Here is a 19,095-nt window from a genome sequence, read left to right on the forward strand (position 1 = left end):
TTTCATTAGCAGAGCAGAGTGAGCCCCTAATATACAATGCCATAATCAGAGTGCACCTCCATATTCGTTGAATGCGCCCCCATATACATTAATACAACCAGCTCCCAAATACTCACTTGCTTCTCTCATTCACATAGGAGGAAGTAACATGTTAAAAACAATCAGCGGCCACAACATAGGTCACAGCTTTCTCCTGTGTCTATATCCTAGAGGTGCAGAAATATGAAGACACATCCATCAAGTGTAAACAGCAGCGCCCTAGCCGTCTGCCTATCTTGCCGGACCCTTGTCCTGGTTATCACTCGTATATACCCATGCTTGTATGACAATGTATACAGAGGTTGTCACCCTGCTTTCCACCGACCCTGAGTGATGTATCACTTCCCCAGTCATCCATTCTCTCCCTCTGAAGTTGCTTTCATTGATTTGCAGTTCTGGGAAAGCTACAAATCAGGCATCAGAAACAGGCTGCTCTGGATGAATGAACCAGATTATTATAGAAATTCCCTCCCAATTTCCTTAAATTCTCACCATGCATCATTTTCACACTATTGTTGTCAAATCTAACCCATTATACCGCGCCCATAGCCTCCTAATGCCGCCACTTCTGTGCACCTCCAATATTATAGGGAGGGAAATCCATCAAAGTACGTGGCTGTACGCTTCATCACATGCCGAATAAAGGAGGAAGATGTGATCCGTAAATCTGCTCAAGGTATAGGACTCTCTCCAGATGTGTCATTTGGAATCTGCTAAACCTCAGTGACAACCCCTTTAATGGCAGCCATATTGGCCATCACCCATCTTTTCCAGTTACAGGTAACATTTTATCAATTTTAACAGGACAAAAATGACTTAAGGCTACATTCAAACTTTTTTTCAGAAATTCCATTTGTCTAAAATTTACCTGTTGCAAGCAGAGGCATTCCATTGACTATTATGGGGTATTCTTTATTCTTTATGTGCCTATTTTGTCTTTAGAACAAAACAAAAACCAAAACACAGCGACGCCAAACAACTACTGATATGTAGTGAATCCCATAATAATCAAAGAGGTCCCTCTGCCTCTGCTTGTAACAGGTAAATTTTGGATGAATGAAATTTCCGAAAAGAAGTGTAAATGTAGCCTTAAATAAGTCATTTTTTTCCTGTCAAATTTATATAATTTTACCTGTACCTGGAAAAGATGGGTGATGGCCAATATGGCTGCCATTAAAGGGATTGTCATTTAGCAGATAAATGTGCGAATATAGCCTGTCTGAAAAAAAAAAAAAAAACATGTCAGGAAAGTTGATTGGTGGGGGTCCTATTGATTGGAACGGGGGAAGTTTTATCCCCCCAGGAACATTCGACCACTGCTCCATTCATTCACTCTGGGGCTGCCGAGCATTTCACTTGGCTTTTTCTGGCAGCCCCATAAAAAATAAATGGGCATAAAAGTTCCCCGTTTTCCCGATCAGTGTGAGAAAGGACCCCCTATCAATCAATCAGCAAGGTCTAACCGATCCTATGGCTAGCTAACCTGTTTTGACTGGACAGCCCCTTTAAATATCAGGTTTACTTTAACAAAAGGGAATGACGGCATTTTTTCCTTTGAGGATCTGTATCTAGGCGTACGTCATTCTTGGCACAATGCACCGAGAGTTACAAAAATATGAACAGCCTAAAGTGTTTTAAACTGATAAAAACAAAGTTCCAACTCCCACGACATTGCAGTAGATGGAGCAGCGAGCACGCACGACATACCGCACATCATCAGCAAGTCCACACCTGATCTACCTACATATCAGCAGGCAAGCACACAGCATGCATCACAGGTGACTGCAGCGGCTGCCGAGGGCCGTCCACCTACCTGGTCTTTAGCAATGGTATTGGCCATCTCTCCAGGTTCTGGTGACCAGCCTGCCTTCAGAGCAGGGCTTTTCTGTGTAAATTCCCTGCTGCTTTCAGTGCTGGCAGCTAAGGAAGTTCAACTTCTAAACTGTGTGAGGATGGTGTTCCCTTGCAGCGTATGCCACACCTACAGAGACAATCCTCTTTCTCCACCCTATTCTCCTCCCGTAATATGCACACCTGCGGAGAACCTGTCTGTCAGGATTGCATGGCTTATCAATGACGCCACCTTGACCCACTGCTCTCCGCTCACACTCACTGTACTTTTAATTATGGCTATTATATAACCTTTACATGAAAATCTGGGGGCGGACAATGACAGAAGAGGACCACAGATAGATGAGGGCCCAGTGTCAGACTGAAGAACATTGGGTCCACCAGAGGATTTGATTCTGAGGGCCCACCTTTCTCCCCCACTCAAGAGCCCCATAGCAGCTTCAACGTTTGCACTATGAACTCCGTGTGAGCCCCTGTGCAAGAACAATATATGGGCCCTTTGTCATCCAAGCTTTGGAGGAGGAAAGGGGCCCCTTTACCTCTTGGACCCCAGGTTGCCCAAGTCCGCCCCTGCTTGTGCAAGATGCCACCTCGTCTTTCTGCTTTCTAGCCTACTCAATGAGTGCTTTGAATACGGAGAAGTCGTGGGTCTATTGGATCTTCTCATCATGTGTCCACTAGGTCCCACCAGCAAGTTGGAGATGCTAGGTCCTAACAGATGCAGATCTGTCATGACAGGGTGTGGTTTATCCTTGTAAAAGTTCCCCATATTAGGTAGAAGTCATCCAAAATCGCCAATTGACCATCTAACGTATATGGTCTCCCGACAGGTCATGTTGGCTTGTACAGTTGAAATTCATTGTTGGGCTGGATGATAAGCCGCCATTAAAGTTGGGAGAATCGATTCACGGGTCTCTGGTCCATCGGCTAGGTGCAACCTCATTTGGACAACATGCCAGCCAAGATAACTAAAAGATACGCCGGGGATACAAAAAGGTAACAGATTTGCAAGACTCCCTTCCAGTGGCCATAGACTACTGACCTGTCCTATGGATCGCGGTCAATTCACTCAACTCTAGCCACCACCAGTGATGCCTGACATCGGCTAACTTAGGGCGCAGTCAGACGACTATATAAATCGGACCGAGATCAGGACCCAATGCATGGACTGGCCGGCAGCTCTCCCCACCCAAGCGTGACCCAAGCGTGTATTTCTATGTGGCTGTCAGGCTCGGTGGGGAGAGCCGCCGGCCAGTCCGTGCCTTGTGTCCTGATCTCGGTCCGATTTATATGACCGTCTGACTGCACCCTCATAGAGAACACACAAGTACTAGGTCGAGCCAAGCGATCCTACGTCTAAGGGAGTCAGGGAAGATAGTTGTAATCCGAACGATCCTTTCATACGGCCAACTTAAGATCTTTAGATGCTCAAGTTTCAGTGGAAAACGGCAAGATAAAAATAAAAAATGTTACAGAGTAAATGTCCCCAAGAGATTGTTTATGACTGTTAGGTTGAAGGAAATACATAAAAAAAATCTGAAATAAAATACTAAAAAAATAATTGTTGCCCACACTAACATGAATTGTTGCAAGACAACACATACTATATATATCAAAATGAGCTAGTAATTCTAATACTTTATTTGGTATCAATTTGTACATTTAAAGTATACAAAACTATAAATAATAAAGTTTTGTTTTACCTTTTACACATTTTCCCTACTAAAATTAAAAAAAGGGGAAAAAAGATGGTGAAATGGCGGCATTATGTGTCAAGGAAAAAATAAAGCTGGAAAAATTACTTTGGGTATATTCATACATAGTGTTTTTGCTGCTTTTATTTTTCCACAGGAAAACGTATTCATCAAAAAAATGCTATAGCAATTCTGTATTAAAATGCATTTTTGATGCTTCTTGTGAATGAGATTTTAGAAATCGCTATAGAATTCAAGTCCTCTTCCTCTCTGAAGAGGCAATTAAAAAGTTTTGGTCATTTATGACTCAATTCTCTACTCCCCTAGCATAAGTAGAATCCAATGGGCGTGTAAAATTTGGACCTGTCCCTCCCCCCTCTCCGCATGTTGGTCAGATGTATGGGCCCTTGTAGCAATCTAAATCCTATAAAGACATGTGTTGCCCACCCCATTATGTACTAATTTACCCCATCCTTGGCCCCTTCCAGGTATATATGTCCCACATGCTGGGCCCCTTTATAGTATATATGTCTCCCATCCTAGGCCCCTTCTGGGTATATATGTCCTCCATCCTGGGTCCCTTTCTGTACATATGACCCCCATCCTAGTGTCATGGGTTTACTACGGCAGAGAGGGGCTAGAAGACCACACTGTCTGATTTCACATATTCCTGGACTGATTAGAAGCACTTCTCCTTCATATTAAACAGTGCAGGTTTCTGTTAGCAGTGCAGGGGTTAAACTGTTCAGCTTGGAGTCTCTTAGGCTTCCCAGATTGGATGATCTCAGCTGTTCAGTATTAGCCACTCCCCTCTACTATATATACTAGCCTCTGGTAATCTGGATTGCCAGTGTTAGTCTGGTACTGCCTGGTGTGGAGTGGAGGTGTTGGTAGAGGCGTTTGGAGTGTTGATCTGTGACAATTGCTTGGTGATTTGGCTGTGTTTCCTCTCCTATTTGGTTTTCCTCCCTTTTCTCCCTGGTCTTCCACTCTGTTGTCTGTGAGTGCATATTTATATGATTAGTATATTCATTTATCCCTGTACATCCTTCCTTGTTAGTCTGGTTTGTGTATATACATACACTATTACTCCCCACTTCCCTGGGTGGGGGAGGGGGACAGATATAAGGCTGATTCAGGAGTTCAGCAAGGTACGTGGCACCGGGGTCTTCACCATCGGAAGTAATCGGGGGAGCAGGGATAACTCGAGCGTCTCTAGCGTTAGGGACAGGGAAGGAGCCCCTGGCCCTGGGTAATCCGACAACAGAGTTGTGACACCTAGTATATATATCCCCCATTCTGAGCCCCTTCCTGGTATTTACAGTATGCTCCCATTCTAGGCCGCTTCCTGGAATATATGTCCCCCGTTCAGGTGTATATGTTCTCCATTCTAGGCTCCTTCCAGTTATATTTCCTTCATCCTGGGCCCCTTCCTGGTATATGTCCCCTATTCTGGGCCCCTTCCTGGTATATGTCCCCTATTCTGGGCCCCTTCCTGGTATGTTCCCCATCCTGGCCCACTTCCTAATAAATATGTCCTCATCCACTGCATCACAATACAATTCAGCTGAACGTGCGTCCTCGGATGTACATCCAGCTGAAATAGCCGCTGGCATAGACGGACCTTCTGTGGCCGCTATTGTTACGCCCCTGACTCCCTCAGCCCAACTGACAAGTTCCGCTCAGTGTTCCTTTCCCTCTGTTGCTGCTGCTGGGGTGAAGATTGAGTTTAGCTAATGAATACACTTGGATTCCTGAGCTCTTCACTCTCTTGCTGGACTCAAATTTTCAAAAAGCATTTCCCAGCCATTCTGACATATTTCGTCACATGTAAGTACACCAACCACATCAGGTCCAACTCTAAGACGTCTACCATAATTACTAACATATGCAGTTTGTATTTTGAAATCTGGTGACAGATCCACGTTTTGGCTATGTGCCCACGTTGCGGACCTGAAGCATATTTTTTACGCTTCTCCCTGGCGGGAAAATCGCATGCGGATATTACATGCGGTTTTCCCGCCAGGTAGAAGCGTTTGTGAGGCGTCTTTGCATGCATTTCTGCATGCGGGTTATCAAGCACTTCTCCAAGCATCACTTGGAAAAGTGCTTGACAACTTGTTCAGAATGGTAAAAAATAAAAAAAAACTTTATACTCACCTTCTGATGCATTCTCTGCCCCGTCCGGAGTCTTGAGCGGCTCACGCTGTTGTGTGCAGGACCTGCGGTGACGTCATTGAGTCATGTGGTGGGTCACATGACTCAATGACGTGGCAGGTCCTTCAGACAACAGCGCGACGGAGGGAAAACATCATAAGATAAGTATAAACTTTATTTTTTCTTTTTTTTACAGGTTCTTTGGTACCCAGGTCTGGATGAGAGTCTCCTCTCATCCAGACTTGGGTACCATCCGCACATTGATTCCGCTGCGCTTCCGCAAAATTAATGAACATGCTGCGGATTTTTGACTGCAGCATATATGCTGCGGAAAAATCCGCAGCATGGGCATTGACATTGCGGAATGCCATTGGGGACCATGGGGTGCGGATCTACATGCGTTTTTCAAGCGTTTACGCTGCGGAAATTCCGCAGCATATATGCTTGAAAAACGCTACGTGGGCACACAGCCTAAGAGCTACTAGTATTAAAATGTATGCAGAAAGCTTATAAGCGCCTCCTAGTGGTGACTGCAAGCAGACATGGGATCAGGAGCCCTGTGTTACTAAAACTGCACTCCAGACTTTATAAAGTTTTACAATGAATTTAATTTTGCACAGACCTTTGTTAAAAAATGGTGTTCAAGGCTAGATATTCATTTTGCTGTTATCTGACAGCCGCTTCTACTTCCAGTTTATATGTTCGATTTTATTCTGCTATGTGCTGTCATCTGCCAGGGACATCTTTCCCAATAATAAATTATATAAGGGTTTTCTGGCTTTCTAGCTATGCAGCTTACTTATATACTTTGCGTTTCATCTAAGCATCTCTTGGAAACATTATTGTTTGCATTCAGAGACTGAAAATTGGTACAGAATTAAAGCCGCATTCACACGTCATGGAACTGCCTGAGCATACATCCCAACTTTTGAAGAACAGTTTTGTCCATGCCCATGGCCACAACCCAATCCACGCCCATTTACCATATCTTTCTCCCCTGGCAGAAAGATTTGTCAAAGGGGCGCTGGTAATGAGGGGCATTCAGCAGACGCCCGAGACTGCAAGGCGTAGACCCAAATCCAGGACTGTCCACTGTATCCGGGACAGCTGGGACTAGAGATGAGCGGATGGATTGCTGGGTCTCTGGTCCAGCATCCAGGTCCCTGTCCCCGGCGCAGCTTTTGATGACACACAACGTCATCTGTGCGTCCTGCTCACCTCTAGTTGTGGATTATTTTTTGTTCCCTCATTCACAGTCGGAGCCGCCAGAACTTTCTCAACTCCATGTAGCTTCACTATACGACATCCGGCTTTTTTGTGTCTGTAAGGCCGTGTTCGCACAGTGCAGAAATACTGTGTTTTTTGTTTTCTGCAGAATCCGCACCAAACTCCACAATAAGAATCAAAGCTTTTCTGTACTGTTAAAAAGCATTAAAAACTCTGCTTCATATCTGCTCCAAAATCGCATCAAACAAAGAGGAAAACGCGTGAAAGAAATGCAGCAAAGACGCCATAATCAGAGAAGATTGTTACTGCATTATTTGGTGCAGCAGAAAGAACGCAGCATTTAGGCTATGTGCCCACGTAGCAGATTTGATGCAGAGCGTTTTTGCCTCTCTCTGGCAGAAAAAAACGTATGCAGATTTACATGCAGATTTAGGCTGTGTGCCCACGTAGCATTTTTCAAGCGTATATGCTGCGGAATTTCCGCAGCGTAAACGCTTGAAAAACACATGTATATCCGCACCCCATGTTCCCCAATGGGATTCCGCAAGTTCTATGCACATGCTGCGGATTTTTCCGCAGCGTTTATGCCGCGTTCAAAAATCCGCAGCATGTCATTTAATTTTGCGTTTCCGCAAGCGGAATTGCCTTTGTCCAATGCATAAAAAACGCAAGGCAATTCCGCATGTGGAAAACGCGTGATAAACGCGTGAAAAATGCGCGATAAACGCGTGCGGAATTCCGCATGCGTTTTTCCGGGAGAGGACTTGCATTTATGCAGCAGAAATTTTCTGCTTTATAAATGCAACGTGGGCACATAGCCTTACATGCATTTTTTCTGCCAGAGAGAAGCATTTTTTCAGCGTTTTTACATGCGTTTTCGCATGCGTTTTTAAAGCAGTTTTCCAAGCGATTTTGAGCATCACTTGGAAAAGTGCTTGACAAGTTGGTCACACTATATAAATCCATGCAACCGGCATGGATTTATATAGTGTGACCGAGTAATAGTTAAAAAAAAAGAATAAAAATGGTAAAAAATAAAAAAAAAGATTATACTCACCTTCCGGTGTCTTCCCGGTGTCATCTCCGCTGCGTCCGGTCTCTTGCAATGCTCGCGCTGTTGTGAAGGACCTGCGGTGATGTCATTGAGTCATGTGATGGGTCACATGACTCAGTGACGTCATGGCAGGTCCTTCACAACAGCGCGAGCATTGCAAGAGACCGGACGGCGTGGACAAAACACTGGGAGGACATCGGAAGGTGAGTATAAGCTTTATTTTTTATTTTAAATTCTTTTCTTTACAGATTCTATGGTACCCAGGTCTGGATGAGAGTCTCCTCTCCTCCAGACTTGGGTACCATCCGCACATTAGAAAGCGGCAATTACACAAGTACAGGTGCAGTCTTGCGGAATTGGCGCATTCTAATGCAAGTCAATGGCGGCGATTACGCTGCGTGTCCGCAAAATTAATGGACATGCTGCGTATTTTTGAGCGCAGCATAAACGCTGCGGAAAAATACGCAGCATGGGCATTGAAAGTGCAGATTTGCATTGGAGACCATGGGGGAAGGATTACCAAGCATTTACGCTGCGGAAATTCCGCAGCGTAAACGCTTGAAAAACGCATCGTGGGCACACAGCCTTACACTACGTGTAAACATGGCCTCAGCATTACCGTTTTATTACATTTTTATGGATTTAAAAATATAAATTACGCCATTTTTTTAAGTCCTTTACGGGTCCCGGTAAATAACCTGATCGCTGTGTTGTGCGAGTCGTTACGATTACAGGAACGCCAAATATGTCCATGTTATTTGCTGATTTGTGATGTTTATTATTTAAAAATAAACGCATTAAAAATCACATTTTTTTCATTATCAAGTGTTTTTCATTATTATTTTTTTAGTAATTTTACAAGATGAAAAAATCTCTTAGAGTTATGTGCACACGATTCGGAGCCGCTGCGGGTTTGATGCTGCGTGTTATGCAGCGTCAAACCCGCAGCGTCCTGATGTTACAGTGTGGCACCCTGCTGTTCACAGGTACCACAGGACCCAAAAAGGTGCATGGATGGACTTCTCCACAAGAGGCCCTCATTACATGCAGACACCTCCACCCTTCCACCTCATACCACCAGAGGGAGCCCTGATAGGGATATATATATGGAGGGTGGAGCCAGGAAGTTCAGTGAGTTAGTAGTTCAGAGAGTGTGCTGCCACTGAGAGCAGTGAAGACGCAGCACGTCTGCTGCTGGATTGAGGGCCCCGAGTGTGGCCGGAGGCAGTAAGGAGAGGAGTTGAGGGGGCAGAGGAGCATCACAGGCTCACCCCAAGACACAAACCGGACACCAGGTCCGTGCCTACAGGGTCCTCTATACCCAGTAGGGACTACCGGCTTACCAGGAGGCTTCCAGACCCCTAGTCATCCTGAAGCTACCAGCAATAACAGGACTAGGAACCACGAAGGCCCCGGCGTCCAGGGATACTGGTTGCCAAAGAAAGGTCCCACTACCAAGCGGTCAGGTGAGAGAGCAACACAACACAGAAGCTAGGCCAAGTTCCAGGCTGGCTAGAAGCTTAGAGAGAGGGAGACACGGATCAGGAGGCCTTATACCTGCTCACTGGGGAGAAGTCCTGAAGTGTACCCTTCCTAGCAAGTACCCTGGACCATACCTGCCATTACACCAGTAAAGGTACTGAAGCGAATCCCCTGTGTGAGTGTTCGTCATTCCCCCTGACCTGGCCATCTCTCACCTGCATCCCTTCCATCAACTCTGCCCTGGGGGTCCGCTCCGCCTGTGGGGAGCAGAAACATCCCAGCTGCCATTTCATCACCCCCGGAGGTCTGCAGCAACGCCGGTAACCATTACCAGAAACCACAGGTGGCGTCACGAAACAAACCATACACTAAAAATCCCTTTTTCAAGAGAGACCCCAGAGTACAGGCCCAGGAGCCGACTGCCGTGACATCCTAAGCAAGGTTAAGGCCTGGGTACCAAGTCCCCTATATCCCCCTGGGTGACACTTCTCTCTTCCTGGCATCACGAACAGGATTTTGTGCCCGTTGCCACTGTGTACTGTGTGCCGTAATTGAACTGTGTTTAAACTGTGGTGAACATCGCCGTCATTACCGAGTCGCCGCGTGGGAAGAAGAGGGGCGTAACCGCGGGAACCAGAGAGGCGTGACTGTTGGTAGCGCGCGAAGCCCTGGCCCCGCCTCGCGCCTCGATGCCGAACCAGGAAGCGTCAGGTCCTGGAAGGAGACCGTCGTCAAGCGCACGGTCTGACGTCAGCTGCGAGGGAAACGCAAGGCAATGGAAAGAGACCGTCGCCAGCGGAGCTGCGGCCTACCCAAAAAAGGAAAAAGGAGGTAGGCTACGGTTCATTAGGGGGGCGCAACCATGGCCGACGACCAGCAAAATGCCGAAGCACCGGTTAACGCTCCTGATGCTCAACTCGCGCCCGGCGCTGCTCAGGCCGTAGCAGCCGCCCCACCAGCAGGGGTCGCAATTCCAGTCATGCCCATGGCCCTGCCGTACATCCCCGGAGCAAAATGGCTTCCCCAGTAAGAGGAGGATCACCTGTTGAGGCGGAGCCTGAAGGCCCAGTGATCAGTGCACTTGCCAGTCCCATAGAGAGATTGAGGCAGTTTTATAATCTACCAGCACATACACCTGATAGGTTAGCAGAGAGTGCATGCACAGACACCAGTATCACCCCAGTGCTACGAAGGTCCACACGCAGCACACAAGGCCAAATCCCTGCCAGGTTTAGGGATTAAAATACAAAATGCCTAAAGTATAAATAGTTACCCAGTTGGGTATTGCCTATTGTTTATTGTGTAAACTGAAATCAATGTGTACCTGTAGTTAACCGTCAGGGTACAGAGACTTGTAGGCTGAGAACTGTTAGCAGCCAAAAACTGTCTTTGAAAATAGTTGCACTCATCAAAAGTGCCCCCTTATTTGACCACTGAACAAAAACCCGTTTGGCGTGGCCGAAGACGTGGTCCAACACCTGGATCACTTATGCCCTGTAGCCACGCCCAGAGCCTACGTTGAGGGTTTTCAGGCGGGTCCCTCATGTTACTCATTTTACGCTTTCTTCGGTGAAATGAACACCGGGTTACGGGACTTACTGTAACTTTATTATTGTTAATGTTATTATAATTATTGTTATTGTTGTAACCTGTTACAAAATGCTTCAGTCCAGGAGTACTGAATTGTACTAGGGGGAATGTGGCACCCGGCTGTTCACAGGTACCACAGGACCCAAAAGGGTGCATGGATGGACTTCTCCACAAGAGGCCCTCATTACATGCAGACACCTCCACCCTTCCACCTCATACCACCAGAGGGAGCCCTGATAGGGATATATATATGGAGGGGGGAGCCAGGCAGTTCAGTGAGTTAGTAGTTCAGAGAGTATGCTGCCACTGAGAGCAGTGAAGACGCAGCACGTCTGCTGCTGGATTGAGGGCCCCGAGTGTGGCCGGAGGCAGTAAGGAGAGGAGAGAGGAGTTGAGGGGGCAGAGGAGCATCACAGGCTCACCCCAAGACACAAACTGGACACCGGGTCCACGCCTACAGGGTCCTCTATACCCAGTAGGGACTACCGGCTTACCAGGAGGCTTCCAGACCCCTAGTCATCCTGAAGCTACCAGCAATAATAGGACTAGGAACCACGAAGGCCCCAGCATCCAGGGATAGTGTTTGCAATAGAAAGGTTCTACTACCAAGCGGTCAGGTGTTAGAACCCTCCTGTTAGTTTTTTCTATCTTGTGTTTTGCAGTCACGTGACCATCTGCCTATTTATTCCAGCTCCGCCCTTCTGGCTTTGCTGGACTTCAGTGTTGTTTGACTGTCTTGCTAGCCTGGTGCTTCGGTGGCTATCTCTGTCAGTTCGCTTGGTCCTCTGGGACCTCTGGTACTTTTTGTCAGTTTGTCTTTTGTGTTCTACAACAACTTCTGTTTAGGAGGTGTCCCATTTTTGTCCCAGTCCTTAGTTCTTTTAGGGACCCCTCCCTTAATTCTATAGGTCTTCGTTCAGACTAGCCGAGGACGAAGGCGGGTCTGTTCACTAGGAACAGGCAGCCCGCTACATCGTAGGGATTCAGCTTAGTCTTATTGTAGGGACAGCTTTCCCCTATCTTTTCTTAGTTCTTGTTGCAGATCATAACAGTAAGTCCAGCCCAAACAAAAAAAAAAAACTTAAAGGAAAGAAATTTGGGGATCAGTATGATTTCCGTCCAGGAGTTGGCTCAACGCTTGCAGGGATTGTCTCTGGAGGTGGCCGAGCTCCAGCAACACGTGAGTAGCTGTGCTGGAGCGCATTTTGTCGAACCCAAGGTAGGACTGCCTGATGTTTTTTGTGATAAACAGCAAGATTTTTTTTCCTTTACAAATGCTTGTTTGTTATATTTTCGTTTGAGACCAAGATCCTCTGGGAATGAATCACAGCGCATTGGTTTTATTATGTCACTTTTGCGCAAGGAACCACAGGGGTGGGCCTTTTCTCTCCAACCTAATGACCCGTCTTTGGGGTCTGTTGAGGAATTTTTTTCTGCTATGGGGCTATTATATGACGATCCTGATCGAATCTCATCTGCTGAATCAGAACTTAGACGTTTGAATCAGGGGTCAGATGATGTTGAAAATTATTGCACACACTTCAGGAGATGGGCCTCAGAAGTTAAAGGGAATGATTCTGCGCTGAGATGTTTATTTCTTGCTGGTCTGAGTGAAAGGGTTAAGGATTTGCTAATTGCATTCCCTGCACCTGAGACACTGCAGGAAGCTATGCAGTTAGCTGTTCGTGTGGACAGGAGACTGAGGTCCAGGGTGATTGATGTAAAAACTCCTGTAACGTCATGTCTTAGTTCCCAGAAAATCTGCTCTGACAGCGGAGAACCAATGGAGGTGGGGATAATGTCACTCCGCTCTCAGGAAAGAGACCGGAGATTCGCCGAAGGTTTGTGTCTTTATTGTGGTAAAGCTGACCATTTGATTAAGTATTGTGAGCTTCGTTTAAGTAAAGAAAAAAAAAAGGTCAGTTACGCCTGTATAGCTTGTTTACGCTCTGCAGGAGTATTTCTTTCTGGGAGTACTACTCTGCAGGGAGATTTGACTGAATTTCAGGTATTTGTGGATTGTGGTTCAACACTTAATGTGATTGATAAAGGGTTTTTGGAAAACCTTAAATTGAAATCCAAACCTTTGTCATCACCTATTTCTGTGGTTGCAATTGATAACACTCCTTTGAAATGTATTACTCACATGACTGTTGCATTTTCCCTCACTATCAATGGAGTTCACCAAGAAATTTTGGACTTGGTTGTTTTGGATAATTTGCCTTCTCCAGTTGTTCTAGGATGGCTTTAGTTAAAACTGCACAATCCTTTATTGGACTGGTCTACTAATGTGATTAAGTCTTGGAGTCCGAAGTGCTATGATAAATGTTGTAATGGTCGCATTGCGGCTGTGGTAAAAGGGGAATTACCTGTACCTATTCAAGATTTTTGGAGGGTTTTTTCGGAGGAGGAGTTGCAAGTTTTGCCTCCTCATATGGATTATGATTGCGCCATTGAGTTTGTTCCGGGTGCTACTCTTCCCAAAAGTTGCTTGTTTAATCTGACTATCCCTGAAAGAAAGGCTTTGGAGGAGTACATAGAGACTAGCCTGGCTGCTGGTCACATTAGACCTTCTAAGTCGCCGGTGGCAGTTGGATTCTTCTTTGTTAAAAAAAAGGACGGCAGTTTACGCCCATGTCTGGATTTTCGTGAAATTAATAAGATTACCGTACGCAATTCCTACCCATTGCCGTTAATTCCTGACTTGTTTAGCCAGTAAGTGGGAGCCAAGTGGTTCTCCAAAATTGATCTCCGGGGGGGCATACAATTTGTTACGAGTGAAGGAGGGTGATGAATGGAAAACTGCTTTTAACACTCCGGTAGGTCATTTTGAGAATCTGGTGATGCCTTTTGGTCTTACCAATGCACCTGCATTTTTTCAGAACCTTATTAACGACGTCCTGAGACCTTTGATTGGTAAGAATGTGGTTGTGTATTTGGATGACATTTTGATTTATTCGCCAGATCTGGAGTCCCATCGGCAGAGTGTACGTGAAGTTTTGCAGTTATTGAATGATAATTCACTCTTTGCTAAGCTGGAGAAATGTGAGTTCGCTGTGCAGAAAATTAGTTTTTTGGGCTACATTGTCTCCAGCGAGGGCTTTGAGATGGACCCTGTGAAGGTTCAGGCTGTGCAGGAATGGCCTAGGCCTATTGGTTTGAAATCTATACAGAGATTTTTGGGTTTTGCCAATTATTACAGGAAATTCATTAAGAATTTTTTTGTAACTGTTAAACCTCTAACCGATCTCACCAAGAAAGGTGCGAATACGGCCCAGTGGACTACTGAGGCCATTGAAGCATTTGAGTATCTCAAAGAGAGGTTCAGTTCTGCCCCTATCCTTATGCAGCCTGATGAGACAAGCCTTTTTTGGTAGAGGTTGATGCTTCATCGGTGGAGGTCGGAGCAGTTTTGTCTCAGGAGAACAAGGGTGGAGTACATCCTTGTGCCTTCTTTTCGAGGAAATTTTCAGAAACCGAACTGAATTATGATGGTGGAAATCGGGAGTTGCTGGCTATTAAACTTGCATTTGAACATTGGCGTAATTTTTTGGAAGGCGCTAGATTTCCTATTCAGGTTTTCACAGATATAAGAATTTGATCTATCTGGATGCAGCCAAGCGCTTGAATGCCCGTCAAGCTAGGTGGGCACTTTTTTTTTCTCGGTTTCATTTTTCTGTTACCTATATCCCTGGTACTAAGAATGTTAAAGTCAATGCTTTATCTCGCAGTTTCTCTCCTACGGTCGGTGCCGAGGAGGAGGAGAGCATTTTATAGAAAGGAGTTGTGGTGGCGGCTTTGGACTCCGTTTTGGAGAATGGGAGGTCCACACGCAGCACACAAGGCCAAATCCCTGCCAGGTTTAGGGATTAAAATACAAAATGCCTAAAGTATAAATAGTTACCCAGTTGGGTATTGCCTATTGTTTATTGTGTAAACTGAAATCAATGTGTACCTGTAGTTAACCGTCAGGGTACAGAGACTTGTAGGCTGAGAACTGTTAGCAGCCAAAAACTGTCTTTGAAAATAGTTGCACTCATCAAAAGTGCCCCCTTATTTGACCACTGAACAAAAACCCGTTTGGCGTGGCCGAAGACGTGGTCCAACACCTGGATCACTTATGCCCTGTAGCCACGCCCAGAGCCTACGTTGAGGGTTTTCAGGCGGGTCCCTCATGTTACTCATTTTACGCTTTCTTCGGTGAAATGAACACCGGGTTACGGGACTTACTGTAACTTTATTATTGTTAATGTTATTATAATTATTGTTATTGTTGTAACCTGTTACAAAATGCTTCAGTCCAGGAGTACTGAATTGTACTAGGGGGAATGTGGCACCCGGCTGTTCACAGGTACCACAGGACCCAAAAGGGTGCATGGATGGACTTCTCCACAAGAGGCCCTCATTACATGCAGACACCTCCACCCTTCCACCTCATACCACCAGAGGGAGCCCTGATAGGGATATATATATGGAGGGGGGAGCCAGGCAGTTCAGTGAGTTAGTAGTTCAGAGAGTATGCTGCCACTGAGAGCAGTGAAGACGCAGCACGTCTGCTGCTGGATTGAGGGCCCCGAGTGTGGCCGGAGGCAGTAAGGAGAGGAGAGAGGAGTTGAGGGGGCAGAGGAGCATCACAGGCTCACCCCAAGACACAAACTGGACACCGGGTCCACGCCTACAGGGTCCTCTATACCCAGTAGGGACTACCGGCTTACCAGGAGGCTTCCAGACCCCTAGTCATCCTGAAGCTACCAGCAATAATAGGACTAGGAACCACGAAGGCCCCAGCATCCAGGGATAGTGTTTGCAATAGAAAGGTTCTACTACCAAGCGGTCAGGTGTTAGAACCCTCCTGTTAGTTTTTTCTATCTTGTGTTTTGCAGTCACGTGACCATCTGCCTATTTATTCCAGCTCCGCCCTTCTGGCTTTGCTGGACTTCAGTGTTGTTTGACTGTCTTGCTAGCCTGGTGCTTCGGTGGCTATCTCTGTCAGTTCGCTTGGTCCTCTGGGACCTCTGGTACTTTTTGTCAGTTTGTCTTTTGTGTTCTACAACAACTTCTGTTTAGGAGGTGTCCCATTTTTGTCCCAGTCCTTAGTTCTTTTAGGGACCCCTCCCTTAATTCTATAGGTCTTCGTTCAGACTAGCCGAGGACGAAGGCGGGTCTGTTCACTAGGAACAGGCAGCCCGCTACATCGTAGGGATTCAGCTTAGTCTTATTGTAGGGACAGCTTTCCCCTATCTTTTCTTAGTTCTTGTTGCAGATCATAACAGTAAGTCCAGCCCAAACAAAAAAAAAAAACTTAAAGGAAAGAAATTTGGGGATCAGTATGATTTCCGTCCAGGAGTTGGCTCAACGCTTGCAGGGATTGTCTCTGGAGGTGGCCGAGCTCCAGCAACACGTGAGTAGCTGTGCTGGAGCGCATTTTGTCGAACCCAAGGTAGGACTGCCTGATGTTTTTTGTGATAAACAGCAAGATTTTTTTTCCTTTAAAAATGCTTGTTTGTTATATTTTCGTTTGAGACCAAGATCCTCTGGGAATGAATCACAGCGCATTGGTTTTATTATGTCACTTTTGCGCAAGGAACCACAGGGGTGGGCCTTTTCTCTCCAACCTAATGACCCGTCTTTGGGGTCTGTTGAGGAATTTTTTTCTGCTATGGGGCTATTATATGACGATCCTGATCGAATCTCATCTGCTGAATCAGAACTTAGACGTTTGAATCAGGGGTCAGATGATGTTGAAAATTATTGCACACACTTCAGGAGATGGGCCTCAGAAGTTAAAGGGAATGATTCTGCGCTGAGATGTTTATTTCTTGCTGGTCTGAGTGAAAGGGTTAAGGATTTGCTAATTGCATTCCCTGCACCTGAGACACTGCAGGAAGCTATGCAGTTAGCTGTTCGTGTGGACAGGAGACTGAGGTCCAGGGTGATTGATGTAAAAACTCCTGTAACGTCATGTCTTAGTTCCCAGAAAATCTGCTCTGACAGCGGAGAACCAATGGAGGTGGGGATAATGTCACTCCGCTCTCAGGAAAGAGACCGGAGATTCGCCGAAGGTTTGTGTCTTTATTGTGGTAAAGCTGACCATTTGATTAAGTATTGTGAGCTTCGTTTAAGTAAAGAAAAAAAAAAGGTCAGTTACGCCTGTATAGCTTGTTTACGCTCTGCAGGAGTATTTCTTTCTGGGAGTACTACTCTGCAGGGAGATTTGACTGAATTTCAGGTATTTGTGGATTGTGGTTCAACACTTAATGTGATTGATAAAGGGTTTTTGGAAAACCTTAAATTGAAATCCAAACCTTTGTCATCACCTATTTCTGTGGTTGCAATTGATAACACTCCTTTGAAATGTATTACTCACAAGACTGTTGCATTTTCCCTCACTATCAATGGAGTTCACAAAGAAATTTTGGACTTGGTTGTTTTGGATAATTTGCCTTCTCCAGTTGTTCTAGGATGGCTTTAGTTAAAACTGCACAATCCTTTATTGGACTGGTCTACTAATGTGATTAAGTCTTGGAGTCCGAAGTGCTATGATAAATGTTGTAATGGTCGCATTGCGGCTGTGGTAAAAGGGGAATTACCTGTACCTATTCAAGATTTTTGGAGGGTTTTTTCGGAGGAGGAGTTGCAAGTTTTGCCTCCTCATATGGATTATGATTGCGCCATTGAGTTTGTTCCGGGTGCTACTCTTCCCAAAAGTTGCTTGTTTAATCTGACTATCCCTGAAAGAAAGGCTTTGGAGGAGTACATAGAGACTAGCCTGGCTGCTGGTCACATTAGACCTTCTAAGTCGCCGGTGGCAGTTGGATTCTTCTTTGTTAAAAAAAAGGACGGCAGTTTACGCCCATGTCTGGATTTTCGTGAAATTAATAAGATTACCGTACGCAATTCCTACCCATTGCCGTTAATGCCTGACTTGTTTAGCCAGTAAGTGGGAGCCAAGTGGTTCTCCAAAATTGATCTCCGGGGGGGCATACAATTTGTTACGAGTGAAGGAGGGTGATGAATGGAAAACTGCTTTTAACACTCCGGTAGGTCATTTTGAGAATCTGGTGATGCCTTTTGGTCTTACCAATGCACCTGCATTTTTTCAGAACCTTATTAACGACGTCCTGAGACCTTTGATTGGTAAGAATGTGGTTGTGTATTTGGATGACATTTTGATTTATTCGCCAGATCTGGAGTCCCATCGGCAGAGTGTACGTGAAGTTTTGCAGTTATTGAATGATAATTCACTCTTTGCTAAGCTGGAGAAATGTGAGTTCGCTGTGCAGAAAATTAGTTTTTTGGGCTACATTGTCTCCAGCGACGGCTTTGAGATGGACCCTGTGAAGGTTCAGGCTGTGCAGGAATGGCCTAGGCCTATTGGTTTGAAATCTATACAGAGATTTTTGGGTTTTGCCAATTATTACAGGAAATTCATTAAGAATTTTTCTGTAACTGTTAAACCTCTAACCGATCTCACCAAGAAAGGTGCGAATACGGCCCAGTGGACTACTGAGGCCATTGAAGCATTTGAGTATCTCAAAGAGAGGTTCAGTTCTGCCCCTATCCTTATGCAGCCTGATGAGACAAGCCTTTTTTGGTAGAGGTTGATGCTTCATCGGTGGAGGTCGGAGCAGTTTTGTCTCAGGAGAACAAGGGTGGAGTACATCCTTGTGCCTTCTTTTCGAGGAAATTTTCAGAAACCGAACTGAATTATGATGGTGGAAATCGGGAGTTGCTGGCTATTAAACTTGCATTTGAACATTGGCGTAATTTTTTGGAAGGCGCTAGATTTCCTATTCAGGTTTTCACAGATATAAGAATTTGATCTATCTGGATGCAGCCAAGCGCTTGAATGCCCGTCAAGCTAGGTGGGCACTTTTTTTTTCTCGGTTTCATTTTTCTGTTACCTATATCCCTGGTACTAAGAATGTTAAAGTCAATGCTTTATCTCGCAGTTTCTCTCCTACGGTCGGTGCCGAGGAGGAGGAGAGCATTTTATAGAAA

General features: G+C 45.6%; 1 protein-coding gene across 1 annotated transcript in view; it reads right to left on the minus strand.

Annotated features, from left to right (window-relative positions):
* Positions 1-2,040, minus strand: part of TRPM4 (transient receptor potential cation channel subfamily M member 4) — an 84,806-nt gene extending 82,766 nt beyond the window's left edge. The window contains exon 1 of the mRNA XM_073656411.1: positions 1,853-2,040. Within this exon, the coding sequence (XP_073512512.1) occupies positions 1,853-1,879 (27 nt within the window). The 5' untranslated portion in view covers positions 1,880-2,040. The remainder of the gene's footprint in view (positions 1-1,852) is intronic.
* Between the last annotated feature and the right edge of the window lie 17,055 nt (positions 2,041-19,095).

Source organism: Phyllobates terribilis, unplaced genomic scaffold, assembly GCF_046119375.1.
Source record: "Phyllobates terribilis strain yellow unplaced genomic scaffold, ASM4611937v1 Scaffold_12__6_contigs__length_324123572, whole genome shotgun sequence".
Taxonomy (NCBI): domain Eukaryota; kingdom Metazoa; phylum Chordata; class Amphibia; order Anura; family Dendrobatidae; genus Phyllobates; species Phyllobates terribilis.